Source organism: Artibeus jamaicensis, unplaced genomic scaffold (assembly GCF_021234435.1).
Source record: "Artibeus jamaicensis isolate MK-2021 breed Jamaican fruit bat unplaced genomic scaffold, CSHL_Jam_final contig_391, whole genome shotgun sequence".
In the NCBI taxonomy this organism is placed as follows: Eukaryota; Metazoa; Chordata; class Mammalia; order Chiroptera; family Phyllostomidae; genus Artibeus; species Artibeus jamaicensis.
In genome coordinates this window covers 18,433,133-18,448,360 of record NW_026521814.1, presented here as the reverse complement: position 1 = coordinate 18,448,360, position 15,228 = coordinate 18,433,133, and the positions used below count along the sequence as shown (strand labels likewise).

At 37.7% G+C, this 15,228-nt stretch overlaps 2 protein-coding genes across 2 annotated transcripts in view; both read right to left on the bottom strand.

The window, feature by feature from the left end:
* Positions 1-2,741: 2,741 nt before the first annotated feature.
* PPP1R1C (protein phosphatase 1 regulatory inhibitor subunit 1C) overlaps positions 2,742-15,228 on the bottom strand; it is a 126,638-nt gene continuing 114,151 nt past the window's right edge. Inside the window, exon 6 of the mRNA XM_037130051.2 lies at positions 2,742-3,183. Coding sequence (XP_036985946.1) covers positions 3,095-3,183 — 89 coding nt within the window. The 3' untranslated portion in view covers positions 2,742-3,094. The remainder of the gene's footprint in view (positions 3,184-15,228) is intronic.
* Positions 6,047-8,717, bottom strand: LOC119037780 (heat shock transcription factor, Y-linked-like). Its single transcript, XM_037130076.2, has 2 exons — positions 8,205-8,717; positions 6,047-6,736 (listed from the first exon to the last, which is right to left on the bottom strand). The coding sequence occupies exons 1-2, from the start codon at positions 8,715-8,717 to the stop codon at positions 6,047-6,049; spliced, it is 1,203 nt and encodes a 400-aa protein (XP_036985971.2).

Genomic DNA, 15,228 nt, shown 5'->3' with positions numbered 1-15,228 from the left:
ACGACATCAGTGTCTGAATGGCTGGGGTATATAGAAAAGGAGGGAAAAGGCAAGAGAAAGAGAGCTTAACACACGGAAGGAAAATGAGAGCTCTTCAGCTGGGTTTGGGGCTCATCTGGCTTATTCAAGAATAAGTGAGGTGATCCGTCACTTGTCTGTGAGGTTGAAGAGCATCATGTATCAGATGAGGTCTGGACAGATAGCCTCAGGTCCTTTCTCACCCTAATAATAATAATAGGTACTGATTATTAAATGCTCACTAAGCTGAGCAAAGCATTTTACAAGTCTTATTTAATTTTCATGCACACACACCCAAGAAAAACAACAGAGGTAAGAATGATTGTATCCATTTTACAAATAAAAAAACTGAGTTTAAAATTTGGCAGAGGTTTAGTCTGAACCCAAGTCAGAGTGACTCAAAGCCCATCTACTATCCTTGTGTCACACTGTAAATGTGGTCTGGGAAAGATAAAGTTTTTCTTTTGTTTCGTTCTGGTCAGAAAGTTTCTTTGCCCATTCAGCCAAACTGAAGCCAAGTTATCTTCTTGAAAAAAATTTGTTGTAAACTGTAAGTACCATGTGAAAAGGAAACTGAAGAGCCATTATCTCATCTGGTTTCCTTCAAATTTCTGAGAAAACCAACACATTTCCCAAGGACAACTTATGCTTTTAATTGTGATCCCTGTGTTTTGAGAGTAGAGAATAAAATAGAAGAAACCAAAATCTTCAAGGAAAATTTATGCTTTTAATTTTGATCTCTTTGTGTGTTTTTTAAGAATGGAAGCAGAAGACTCCAGAAGCCATGCCATTTATTTCTCAAATAATATTATAAAATTAGCAAAAACTTTGATTTCTTTTGTTTGTCTCAATCTTAAACCAAGCCCTTGTTTTACGAAATGTTAAAGGGACTCATCTAAGAAAAAGAAGATAAAAAAGATGAACAGTGAAAGGACAGCAAACTCACAGTTATCAATAACCACACCTAAAACAAAAGCAAACTAAGAGGACGGCTAGATCAGGAGTGAACCATAGAAATGAAGATCATGTGGAAGGTTAGCAACAGGGGAGTGGGAGAAGGAGAAGGGGGGAGAAGGTACAGAAAATAAGTAACATAAACTGTAGATAGAAAATAGATAGGGGGAGGGTAAGAATAGTATGGGAATTATAGAATCTAAAGAACTTGAGACACGTGTTCATGAACTAAAGGGGGGGAATGGTGGGGAAGGGGTGGTCAGGGTGGAGGGGAACGGAGGGGGGAAATAGAACAAATGTAATGGCATAATCAATAAAATTTTTAAAATTTTTTAAAAAAAATTTTTTTAAAAGATAAACAAACATCAGTGAAAGTATCTGTTCAAGGAAAGCAAAGCAAAGGGCAGTTTTGTATTTAAGCACCTCAGGGTGCTCAAATAATCTCAAGGGGTATTGGGACATTTTCCAAACACAAATAATTCAACATTGTGTAAAGCAAATATGTGCCTTAATCAGGTTTTAAGTAGAGTGAAACTTAGGAAATCAGACAGTCATAGCAGGTGGTCTAGAAACTCCAAAAAGTTTTGGGTAAAACTGGCTTAAAAAGGAGAAGACAACCAAAAAAAAAGGCCAAGGGGAGAGGAGAAGGAGAGGAAGGAAGGAAAGGAAGGGAGGGAGGGAGGGAGGGAGGGAGGGAGGGAGGGAGGGAGGGAGGGAGGGAGGGAGGAAAGGGAAGAAAAGAAGGAAGGAAAGGGAAGAAGGAAGAAGAAACTTGGAAATGGAGTACTCATAATCTATTCATAGAGTATGGAAAATTCATACTTGAGATACCACTTATCACTGTGTTTTGCATTTATTTTCTTGTGGAAAATATATGAAGGAAAATGATCATCTCTACTATATTGTCTTATAAATTCACACACGTATCCTCTTAATCTCTATATTATAAACATCACATTCAAGATTAAAAACAATAGTTTTATTTCATTTAGTCTTGATATTAAGATCCCACAATGGAATTCACATTTGATTTTTTTCCCCATATTAATTTCTCTTTTTACTGACTTTAGAAATCTTTTCATTTTTTTATCCATGAAACATTTGAACCTCACTAATATCACCAATATGGAAACCAAGTTGGGCATTCCTTCATCCCCACTAAATTTTTTACAATGAAATGCCATAAATAATTAACATTGTTTAGAAGACCAGAACTTCAAATTATCAAAAGCCATGTTTAATAAATATATACTGTCTTAAAAAACCTTTATACTAATGCTTTACCTTCTCTGCCAGTTCTAGAAATTATTTTTCTTTATTTTCATAACCCTCAACAAAGTGCCTGTCCAGAGAGAAACTCATAAAAAATAATTTTTGAATTAAAGAATGACTATAGGCATGAACTAATGGCTTTTCTTATTTTATGATAATAGAAGATTTATAAAACGCTAATGATTTGTTAAAATACAGTAGGAAATAGCTCATATTTCAAATAATAACATAAAATGTGGCAAGGCAGACTTTGCATTTTATTTTAGATTTAGTATTTTTCTTTTATAATATCTAGTCTAAACACTAATATATTGTGGCCTTTCAATCAAGAAATCTGGCATTTATTCATCATTTTGAAATAAATACCATGTACAGATCTTAACTTAAAAGTTAACACAAAGTATTAAATTTTAGTATTTATTAAATGTTATTCTGTAAGTTAAACCAGACACATATTCATGTCTAAATGTATTTAATATTTATTTTTTACTCTTAAATTGATGCTATTTACATTTGACCTTGGAAGGCAAACTATATCAGTAGAACACCAGGGAAGCTTAGCAATATTAAAGTTAGAACACTCACACACTTGCAAAAGTCAATGTCATTAAAAACAAAAAGCACACTAAAATGAATGCTTGTTTTTGACTTGTAAGTGATATGGAACAACCTGTACTTAGTTCTAAGGTCCAATCAAGGAGGGCTTCCGAGGAGGTGTGCTACTACTGTGTGAGTGTGGAGAGCAGAGGTGGGGAGTGCTTCTGGAAGTCAAGGTGGCTTTCCATGGGTTGTTCAGAAAAGTGAATAGTTCAGTTATTCCCAAGGAGTCTTCTTGCTGCAGACCCCCTAGTTAATGGTCCCATTGCTCTTCTCTTTCACTGACGCCCTCTTCTTCTTCGGGGAATGCTGATTTACTCTGGCCTTTCAGGTGTTTAACCCCTGAAATTGCAAAAAAAAAAAATATGCTCAATTTAGGTGAAATTTATCTGGACAGATTCACTGCTTTGCTGCAAGAGATGAAGAAAATGAATGGAAAGTTTTCACTTGCGTATATGTATTTTCTCTAAGAATCTCAACAATCTAATCCTATATAAGCCTCTTAATTCACCAAAGAATACAAATACACGCAACCAAATTTCCATTAGACGCAGGCTGTCTTTTATAATTTAATCTTCTCCATTAAGAATTGCATCACAGCCTGTTAAAAACCTGTTAACTAAAAATCTGCTCACAGGCTCTTATTGTAATTCTGATATATCATTTTAGTTCAAATATTTCTTTTGGCATTCCTGAACTCTATTGCAACAAGAACCACTGAAACTCCTGGGAACAAAGAGGTTGGTGTTTGCCATTTTTGTAACTTGTAAATAACAAAAGAATCATAATATTGTTATTGGGAAAAGGAGCATACCCATATAATTATGAAACTTCTGTACTCAAAAGTCTTCAGTAACTTCCCCCACCACCTACAGAGAGAAAAAACATTGGCATACCTTTGCCTGCTCTACAGGCCTGTATGATCTGGCCTCTCCCTACCTGTTTGGTCTCATTTCTCACCAGCCTTTCCTGCTTCTGCCTTTCACAGTAATTTACTCTCTAACAATACAACCCACTCTCCCATATTCCCCGACAACCCCACACTTCCTCAAGCCTCCATGCTTTTCTTGTTCTATTCTCTGACAAATCGCTTCTTCCTTCTCACCCACCTGGTAATCTCCCACTCATCCTTCTGCTCTCAGCATGCCTGTGAAGGCTCCCTAATTCCCCAAGTAGAAGGACCTAGACCTTTCTCATACTTCCCCACTACTCTTGGGTCATCTTCTCTTATCTCCGTCATCTTACAGAACTGTATTTGTTCACATATCTTTTTCATTAGGGCAAACTTTTTGATGTCAGGATTATGTAGTTTTACTCTGTGGTCCCAGGCACATTGCCCGGCAAACAGTTGGTGCTCATTAATATTTATTGCATAAATGGTTGATGGAAGTTATAAAGTAACAAACAATTTGGTATAGATTTGTAGCCATTCCACAGTGATGTATATTCGTATTTTTTAATTAAATCAAATTTGGAATATACTCATAAATCAGAAGACAACTACCATAAATTATCTTTAGTTTCACTCAAGTCTATTCTGGTAAAACATCATACTACCTGAAACTCTGGGCATATGGGAAATTTTATACATATTTTATATTTTGTAAAATTATTTATGATATTTTTATATGTATTACTGAAAAACATACCAGTGAGAACTGATAAATGAAAGAATGTCACCGCTCATACTTGGTATGAAACAAAAAAATGAAAAAAGTGTGGATTTTCATGTACTGCAGTTAGCAAGCCTCAGAGTGCTGTTTGGCAAAGAATGATATCCTTGGGCTTGGTGAATTATCTTGCAAAAATATTTGACCAGTTGTAATAATATTTAAATACTTTAATTTGATCTGAAAACACAGATCACTCACAATTCCTGTTGACCCAAGACTCTAGAGAGACATTTATTATTAACAAATGCAACTTACTTCATATTATTACAAATTACATGGGTAAGAAAGGTCTGAATGCTAAGGAAAGGGGAAGAGAGTTCAAAGAGCATCCAGTTAATCACTGCTAGAGTCTTACATTCGGGAGTCGCTAACCACACAACAACTCCATGAGATAAATACCAGGATGGTGAAATTTAGACTCCAAGAGGATAAAATTTGTTAAGGTTACAAGGATGAAATGGTACTAAGAGAAGGTCTGACACATCATAGTCCTCAGTAGAGACTGACTGAGGCATAAAAATTCCACTGTCAGAAGATGCCAACTTATTTTCACCTTTAGCTTTTTGGATGCTGACCAGTTTTTCCTAACATTCTCCAGGATTTATCAGAGGTTTACAGTACCTATTAACCTGGCTCAGATGATCTCAAGACTCCCTCTGAAATAGTAAAGCACAGCAATCATTCGGCTGTCTTCTACTCTCTTTCCTGAGGTGAAATTGTCTGTACATTTCTGGGTTTGCAAAGGTTCTATGGCCTCCAGAGCCTATGGCTTTCATCCATGTGGTAACTAATACAGAGTAATAAACTGGTGTTCAAAACAATTTCCTTTAAAGTAAGGCTAATAACTTAATGCCAACATTAATTTGTTTATATTATGGGTTAAACATTAACAAAATTAGTCACCAAAATACCCAACTTATTAAACCATCATTGACTATTGATCAACTTTCAACACGTGGGTTGAATCTACTTGATTCACCCTACTCTGAGCCACATTTAATTGATTTTACAGTCCTAATGGTCACAAAGTCACATAAGCAAGCCTTGTTAAAGGTAAAATCACTCACTTGGGCAAACTCTGGGAGTGCCTTTCTTAGCCTTATCCTTGTGTGACATTAACTGTTCCCAGGTAGGAGGTTTTGATGAGGCAACAGTTGGTGACATCACAGAGCAGTTCTATAGAACACTTCTACAAAATAATGTTTTGGCTCCCTGTGCAGTTTACACTAATGTCATCTTTTCATGGAATAATGGATGGTTGGTAAATTTGTGTTTTAAATCTTTTTTTGTTTTGATGAGTAATATTTATTTGGTTATAGGTCAGTGATGCTGAGATTAAAGCATGAAGTCTGTGAGGACTGTCTAATAACTTTTCTCCCCATCCCCTCCTCCCATCTCCAAACACGCATATACTTTGTTTTGTTTTGTAAAGATGAACGTGGGAATTTATTGTTCAGAAAGATTTGATGGCATTTCATTGATTTGCCAATACAAATGTCAATTGTGGCTTCAAATCAGAGTTCTTTGGTAGATCAGTTGTAATTACAATGATGTACCTCTGACGAAGGTGGTGGAGGAGTTGACCTTAAAGGAGAGGCAGCAGACGCATCAGCAGTCACTGGCATGGGGAAGCTTGGGTTGCCTGCTGGTTGCAGGTTAATAGGAAGACCATCAACGACTGGTGAATAAAGATACGTGTTTGGAAAAAGGGAAGGCTCCCCCATTTTATCAAAATAACTTCTATGTAAGGGAGAAATATTGTGGTTCTCAGAAGCACTTGTGGTGGTTATGAAATTCCGAATGTGAATGTTGGCTCGATTGTAGCTGCTATGTGAATGCACAGGAAAGGTGGTCAACTGCCTTGAAAGAGCATTTTGATTCATTAAAATTTGTCCTGATGGTCGAAGTAAAGTAGACGATGGAGGAGCAAAAGCAGTTCTGATTGGCTCAGTTGTCTTAGCCATTCTCTGGCTGGTAGCAGGATTTCTTAGTAGAGGCATATTTAAATTTGTGGAGTGTGAAAATACACTCTCCCCACTTCTTTCAGCAACATGACCAGAATTAGGGTTATTCACATGACCCTCAGCTCCAAAGTGCTTCTTGTTGAAATCTTGAACTAATGAAGTTGCTGAAGAAGCAGTTTTAATCCCACGTCTTCTTTTAATCCTTACTAAAAGTTGGGGACACCCTCGTTTAAAATTGGGATTATGATAGCACTGTAGCTAAAAGCAAAGGAGAAAGTACTTTAGTGACATTTTCAACCAAGGTACAAGACCTTAACCAACCTAACTCTATGAATTATGATTTCAGTTTCATCACAAAAATTTAATGTCATAGAACAATACATGTCCAAGTGTCCCCAAACCTGGGGCCTCAGACTACCTGGAACCTGTTAGGTTCAAACCACACAGTGGAAGGTGAGCCAGTGAGCAAAACATTGCTCCCATACTGCCTAAGCCCCATCCCTGTCTCCCATTCCAGGCCCTCTCCCAAATCTCCTAACCCCCAACGTGAGGATAAAGTACCTTGCTTGAAACTGGGCATAGGGCCAGAAATGTCGAAGCCTGTTGAGTACACTGCTAATATGTTAAAAATGTACTTATTTAGCACAAACATTTAGTTATGATTGCCAACTAAAAATGTGTTGTATATTTCCAGTAACTGGGGATGCTACTTCAAAAGGTTCTAGGGCTTCTATTGAAATAGAGTTCATTGATAAGGTTCAAAGTTATGAGGAAAATTCCCTATAATCTTGAATGTTGATGCTCAAATAGTCCTACATTTAGACAAAATATTTGAGTGGTGTTTAATATGATTTCAAAGATATGTTTTAGCTCTTATAAATTGATGCAGACCCCAGCTCATGGGATCCTCCACATTGTAGATGAAGCACAAAAAATTCACATGGACTTCTGAGTCCTGTGGAGGAAAAGGGACAGCAAGCCTTCTCTCTCAAGAGGAGAAAAAGACTTGGAGTACCTTAGCCACCCTCTCAAGAGGAAAGCGCCCTGACCCTTGCCTCCACAAGCTTTTATTGGGTTCAATTGGCACAGGAATAATGCTCATCAATCATTGTCAGGCAGAAATGGTTAAACAATAGATAAAAAGCATTCAAAGAACTCTGAGGGCTTATTCTGAGTCAGGGTCAGATAGTTAAAGGGCCATAAAACTTTGGGGAACAAACTCACTTCCTGCTTGGTCCCTTATCATTTAAATCGAGGGTATTAGCAAAGTAGGTTTCACAGGATTTTACATATTCTTGCTTAGGCCTGATCCCCTAGGGAACCCACCCTTTCCAGCTCAGGGCACCCACTTCCAGCATTGTTTCAGGCTTAGGGCATTGTTTCAGGCTTAAGTCAGGCAGGGGAAGTAAGGCCTCAGGCTATGTCAAAGCCAAGGGGTGAGGGTCCATTACCTCCTTTCTCTATAGCCCCCAAAGTCCTTCCCTGGGCCCCCCTGTGATCATGCCTGTCTTAGGTCATCCCTCCCTTGAGGACTCTTACCCATCATTGGCTAACTGATCAAGCATTGGGGGCCAGGCAGGTGAAGTATAAAAGGAGCAGAGTTAGTGCTCCTGCCAGGGAGATAAGCTTTGTCTTCTTAGTGGCTTATGGTCCCAAAGTCACTCACTTAGCCCCAGCTGAGTTTATACATTTCTTATATAAATTGTATCCAAAAATTTCTACATACCTTGTTTAAAACCGAGAGTACTTTTTCTTCTGCCAGAAAGTCAGCTAGAGAAGCTGATCTTTGAATATTCTGTCGCATTTTACTAAAACCATACAGGTTAAGCTGCCGAACTAAACTTTTCATATTATCAGTGTCAAATATTCTGAAAGGGGCCTTTCTTTCCAACACTTCTTTCTTAAAGAGTTCCTCATTAATCACTATGGAAGTTCCCTTCTCATCCCACCAAATAGACTTAATTTGATCACTTTCAACTATTTTCCACAGTTTTCTGGGAAAAGTCATAGAAAGAAAATCATTATCTTCATCTGATTCAGAAGCACAGACTGCATAACGGGGTCTTTTTATCAAGGTCACTTCACACAAAGCCTGAAAGGCATTTTCTTCAACCAGAGACCTCAAGTCCAAGTCCTCAGGGTATGGGTCATCACACAAGGCAGATGTAAGGGAGGTTTCTGAATCAGTAGATCCAACATTAGGAGAAACATCTTGACATTCTGAGGAAATATGGGCCATGTCAAGTAAACCTTTCTTCAGCTGCCTTCCACATTGGCATAATTTCAAGCCTGAAGCTTCAAAGGCTGTCTTGGCAGGCTTACACTGATAGGCAGGCAGCTCAAACCATAGTGGCCCTCAACCTGAGGAGCTGTGACATCACAAAATGACTGGTCTCCTAGCAACTAAGTGGAACATTCAGTCCCTGGTTCCCTCCCAGTCCATACATTTTATTCAGTTAATGTATAATGCGGGCCAGTTCCTTATACACTAACCGAAAAATAGATCTGTGAAATTTCATTCCTATGTAACATTTGAGAAATCAAACCAATGTACACAAATGTATTTAATCCCTGAAATCAAAGCAATTTCCTCTCTTATACATATGAACTCTCATTAAGTTGGTGCCAGTAACATAAGACTGGTAAATAAACAATGGAATGGTTAAGACAAACAATTAATTAATGACACTCTGTCACTTGGATGTGACGTATGTGGGTACACCTGTACATAAAAAGGCGAGCACAGCTATAGAGACAGGAAGGAGCTTGGAGATCATGAGGGAATGGGGCTTGGAAAACCAGAAAGGAATCTTTGAACTGTATGGTGCATATACTTTGTTTTAAATTTTTCTCTAAACCCTCATTTGCTATTTGAGCAATTCTGGAGGTGGAGGGAAATAACTTGGTCTGGCGGTGGTGATGAAATTCTTGGAGCCGCCTCCTCTGCCAAGCCCTAATGAGCAGGTAGGAAATACCTGCACAAGGGCTGCTGCTCGGCGTGGGCAGAGGGCCTTCTGGAGCCAGCACAGACTCTGCCAGCCCTGCACCCAGGTGGAAGACAAAGGGCCCCTCAAAACACAATGTAGGTCCTTTTCTCCACAGCAAATAAACACACAGCAAAGGGTACCATATACATAACCACAGGCTATGCAGTACAAATACAAGAAGGAATGGAAAAATAGAGTTTGAGAAAAGAAAGTAGACTGAGTAAAAGAAGAAGGGAAAGGAAAGAGGCATTGCCTCCAGACAGAACATAATACTCATGCTCTTCTCCATTCTGTAGATTAGGTGGTTAAATAGTTGGATGAAGTTGTGAAGAAGTGACCGAGTGAAGAATTATGAGTAATGAATCCATAGAGGGAGGCTTATATTTGGCAAACCACAGGTCAATATGTTTACCAATACAGTTTGATGGAAAAAAAGACAGAGTTATGACATTTGTAGATTACACAAAAGTTGGAAGAGAAAAGGACATAGTGAATGGCAAGACTGGTAGTGTTCCAAAAGGTTTCCAAGAGCTGGAAAGATGGTCTAAGCAATTATGGTAGAGGTCCATAGGGAGTGTTGTTTTTAGAAAGATTATTTTTATTCTAAAATGTAAAGAAAAAGGACAAGCTAGATTGGTCATAGTTAAGGGTTTCAGGTGACCACCATTTCAAAATGACCAGTAGAGTCCCCTGTTTCCAGGAATGGAGCTCTCGGCAGTGTCAGCAACCTTCCAGACAGCAGAGGCTGCAGTTTAAGCACAGGAAGTATTCTCTAACCATGTGCTGGTCAGAACTTTTCTGGATCATGAGCCTAATTCTGGGTTCTGAGTTTTGAGACTTCTACTGAGGAAAGTAATTGGGTTAATAGTAATCTTATGAAATCACTTTTCTAGAAGAATTATATATGATACTGGAATGTCTAGCATAGAGAGAATTAAGACAGGGTAAAAGAGGCTGCCACAGAATTCCTAAAAGTCTGAAGAAAGAAATACATTTGTTTATGTAGCTCCTGAGAGAAGAAATAGGTCAATGGCTGAAACTTGTGTGGTGAGGACCAATGATAGGTCAATAAAAAGAAGAAAATCCCTAAGCTATGTCCAGCAACAAACATGTAAGTGAGCTCCGCATCGCTGGGTGTGTTCAAGTCAAAGCCAAATGTTGACTCTGAGGTGAGCTATAGAAGGAACACTACCTTGAATAACAGTGTAGACTAACAACTTCACTACCCTGAGATGTTATTAATGCCCAAAAGAGTTTTTTTTAACTGAAAAATTTGCTCTGCTGTGAGTACTCTAAGTTATAAAAAGTAATTATAACTTTCAAATGACATGAGTGGCCCAAATCTACATTTTAAGAGCAATTCACATGGGGAGTAGCAAAATTAATGGACTCAACTTTTTTAACCACATACTTTAGAGCTTAGAAATCATCTTAAAGCCCTCTAAGGAATCTGTGGGTGGTTGATAGAGAACCTCTGACCCTGCTTGGGGTTCTATTTATAGTTGTATTTGTGCTTTTTGGGGAAAGAAGAGCCATAGTTTTCAGCAGAATCATAGAGAGGTCCCTGACCCACAAATGACTGTGAATGTGAATCCTAGTCTAATGTCTTCAGTCTAAAGATGAAGGAACAATTTCAGATAATAATGACTTGCTGAAATTCACAGAGCAATCTTTGGCTAAGTTGGAACACAAACCAGAATTATTAATTCCTACTAGGGACTGTTCGTGTGAGTCACCAGGACTCAATCTTCTACTGTCACTGATCTTTTTAAGTTAAAACATGAAGAAAAAATTGGTGACAAAATTATGGGGCCCTTTTTATTATCAGATTCTTTCAAAGTATATTATAGGAAGTAAACACAACATAGTTACTCTCTGTTCTGATATGGTGACTAGTCAGTTAAGATACACTGTAAATAAACACATTTAACTTAATTCCCTATTACTTAGGGAAGCATTTCCTCTACAGGAGAATCAATGAGTAATATTCTTCTCTATTCATAATGCATAGGAATAGGGGTAGCATATTTATTTTATATTCATAAGTATTATATATTTAATTATATTTTTATACCTATCATACATTTTTTTTTTACCAAGGTTGGTGCCCAAGAAGAAAGACTTAGTGAAAGATTTATCAGCAAACACTGAGGAGAAGGTAGGGGAGGAAGTACACTTACATACAAGTGTTAGAAGAGTGGGTTCAAGTAAAATCTTTAGAGGGTAATCTAGTCTCACTTAACAAAACGTAAAGTGCCTACATCTTGGGCAGTAAGTCTGAGAGTCTGAGGTTGGGACCAGACCAGATATTTTTCATATATATATATATTGAGAATCCTGCTATTCGACCTAGCATAAGAATCACTTTGATAGACTGAACGTCTCTTTTCTCCTCTGTAGTCAAGTGCCCTTTCAACACCCTCTTTTTCTTCTAAGCTAATGCATTCCCCATGAATTGAGAAGCAGAGTTAAATTTTTAAGCCTACACATAATGGAGCTAAACTGTGTTGGGCAATTTCACTTTAAAGGGAGAAAGAATGGCTCCCTAGCCCACAAGACTTGGCTGCCATTGATTGAACACAATAGCATGTCTAAAATAAAGAATGCATCAATCAGCAAGAGTCAGTGGTTAGCCTTGAAAGCACTAAAAATAAAATAATGAAACAAGAATTGCACTTACAACCATGGAAGCAAATGCTGTCTGTGTTTTTCAAGTATGTCCACAGGAGGATGTCCTGTGCTGATGTATTTCAAGGCTGTTTTCCAGGCAGGGTACTTTCCTACTGAAGCAATGGTCATTACCAGGTACCACGGCCTGATACCAGTGTATGCCCAACCACAAGACCAAATCATTCTTGGTTCATGGAAAAACCTTTAGATAACAACAGAGTTTGCTCTCAAGAAGAAAAAACTGTGGCTATACTAAAAGATAGCTCATGAATCTATCTGGGAAAAGACCATCCCGGGCAGATGGGACAAGAATTGCAAAGGCTTTAAGTTTGGAGCAATGAGCCTGGAGTGTTAGGAATGAAATAAATGATGGGCATTAGAAGGTAAGCTTAGAGAGCTGAGTGTAGTCTGGGAGGAAGAGGAGCCTGACTGTGTAGAGGACCTTATAGGACATTATAAAAGTTTTGGCTGTTACTCTGGGGAGCCATTGGCAGATTTCTTTTTTTTTAAGCAGAGGATCAAAACCATCTGATCTACATTTTCAAAGAATCACTCTAGGATCTCAGATGTAAGGAACTTAGAAGTCACCACTCTGTTCAATTAATAAGTAAAAAGCTGAACAAACTGAAAAAAAAAAAAACCCTCTTAGATCCATTACAGAAGTAAGGTCACAGGGCAAATCACTGCCAAAACATGCCAAAATATGGAGAGACAGACAGGTAAATACAGACCAACGCAATTTACTGGAGCAGAAACCCCTGCAGGAAGCAGTGCCAGGGTAGGGTAACCTAAATTGTGAATGGTGAATGGCTAGAAGCTCAGCATACACAAGGCTGAGAGATTAAAAGCTATGGGTGGGGGAATAAAAGGCACATGCTCCCTCTGGAGAGCATGCCCACATCTTTCCTGTCCCCTCGTTTTCCCCCTACGCACATTGCCTTTGCTTTTCTCTCTCCTAAACTCCAAAGGCCCTTCTTTTGCTTCTGCAATTTGTTTCCTGAGCCTACACAGCCCAGCTGGCTTACTTCTACTACATCTATAACTTTCTAAATAAACTTTCTCTTATTCAAAACAAACAAACAAACAAACAAAAAAACCCACAACTCTGGGTGGGGCAGGGGGTGGTCATCTATAAAAGGACCTTACACTTTTGTAAAGTTTACCTCCTAGAGCTCTATTTGTTGATCACAATAAAAATCATTAAAAAAATCTCATCTTTCAACAGGGAATAGGAATAGTGGCCATTTTAAAAAATGGAGCACTCTGTTCTTCTTAATAAGGCCTGTTGTTGGAAGAAACTATTCTACTATAGCCTAAAGTGCTGAGGTTTTATCAGAGACTAACCTACCTGGGGAAAGAAAAGAGCAATTCCACTCCCCTCTAGTCATTTTGTGTCACCTGGTGGGGGAGAGGGAGACTAAGAAACACTGGTGAAGTCCATAGACTCAAGGCACAGCCTCCCTAGAAGATCAGAGACCTGATCGGAGACTACAGAACATGTGTTCCCCACACCTCACCACCACATTTCTAAAGACGTATTTACTGCAGTTCCTTCTACCCAGTCTGCCGAGTTCACCTTTCCACAAAAATTGCCTATAGGCAAGATACACAGTTTGAAGACACTCAACAAGCATCAGAAGCAGAGTCAGATATGGCAAGAATGTTGAAATTATCAGACCAAGATTTTTGTTTAATTATGATTTATATGCTAAGGACTTTTTAATGAAAAAATAGATAATATGCAAGAACAGATGGATAGTATAAGGATATGGATAGGATAAGTATATGGATAGATAAATGGAAATTTCGAGGAAGAATAAAAACACTAGAAATCAAAAACATCGTAATGAAAATTTTAAAAGTCTTCGATAGTCTCTTTAGTAGACTATACCTGGGTGAGAAAAGAATATTTGAGCTTGATGATATGACAATAGCAACTTCAAAAACTGAAACTTAAAGAGTTAAAATACAAAAATGCAAAACAGAATATGCAAGAACTGTGGGACAACTACAAAAGGTGTAACATAATTGTAAAAGGAATACCAAAAGGAGGAGAAAGAGAAACAGAGCTAATGTTTGAAACACTAATGAGTGAGAATTTCTCTCTAACTAATGTCAGAGATGAAACCGAAAAGCCAGAAAGCTCAGAACACCAGACAGGATAACTGCCAAAAGAACTACGCTAGGCATATTATATTCAAACTAGAGAAAAATCAAAGGTAAAGGGGAAAAACTCTGAAATAAGGCCAAAGAAAAATATTACCTTTGAAAGAACAAACATAAGAATTATATCCAACTTCTTCTCCGAAACCATACAAGGAAGAAGAGCATGAACAGAAGTATTTAAAATGTTAAGGAAAAAAATTCTACCAACCCAGAATTCAGTACCTTCTGAAATTATCCCTCAAGTCAAGAAGAAATAAAGTCTTTCTCGGACAAATAAAAATAAAGGAAATATGTTGCTAGTAGACCTTCCCTGCACAATGGTGAAAGAAGTTCCTTAGATAGAAGGAAAATTGTATATCAGAAACATGGATCTACATAAAGAAAGGAAGAGCATCAATAACAGAATACATAAAGATAAAATGAAAACTAGCTTTTCTTATCCTTAATTGATCTAATAGATAGCAACAATGTATTCAACTATGTACTAATGTATACACTTCATATGTGTATATATGCATATGTATGCCTACATATAAGTAAAATACATGACAGTAATGATATGAGGGACAGGAGAAAGGAATGCAACTCATTTGTTATTTTAAGGTACTCACACTACCTATGAAGTGGTATAGCGTTATTTGAAAGTAAAGTTGGTTTAGTTGTAAAATATATTGCAATTTCTAGGACAACCACTAAAAACAAGTTTAAAAAGTATAATAGATATGGTAAGAGAGAAAATTAAAAGACAAAAAAAGAGTAGAGGGCAAAAATAGGAGCAAAGAAAAAGGGCAACAAACAGAAAACATGGTAGTAATCCAACTATAGCAATAATCACTTTGAATGTCAGTGTTCTAAATGCACCAATGAATAGACAAAAAAATGTGAGAGTGGATTAAAAAAACAGACACAACAATAAAATGCCTACAA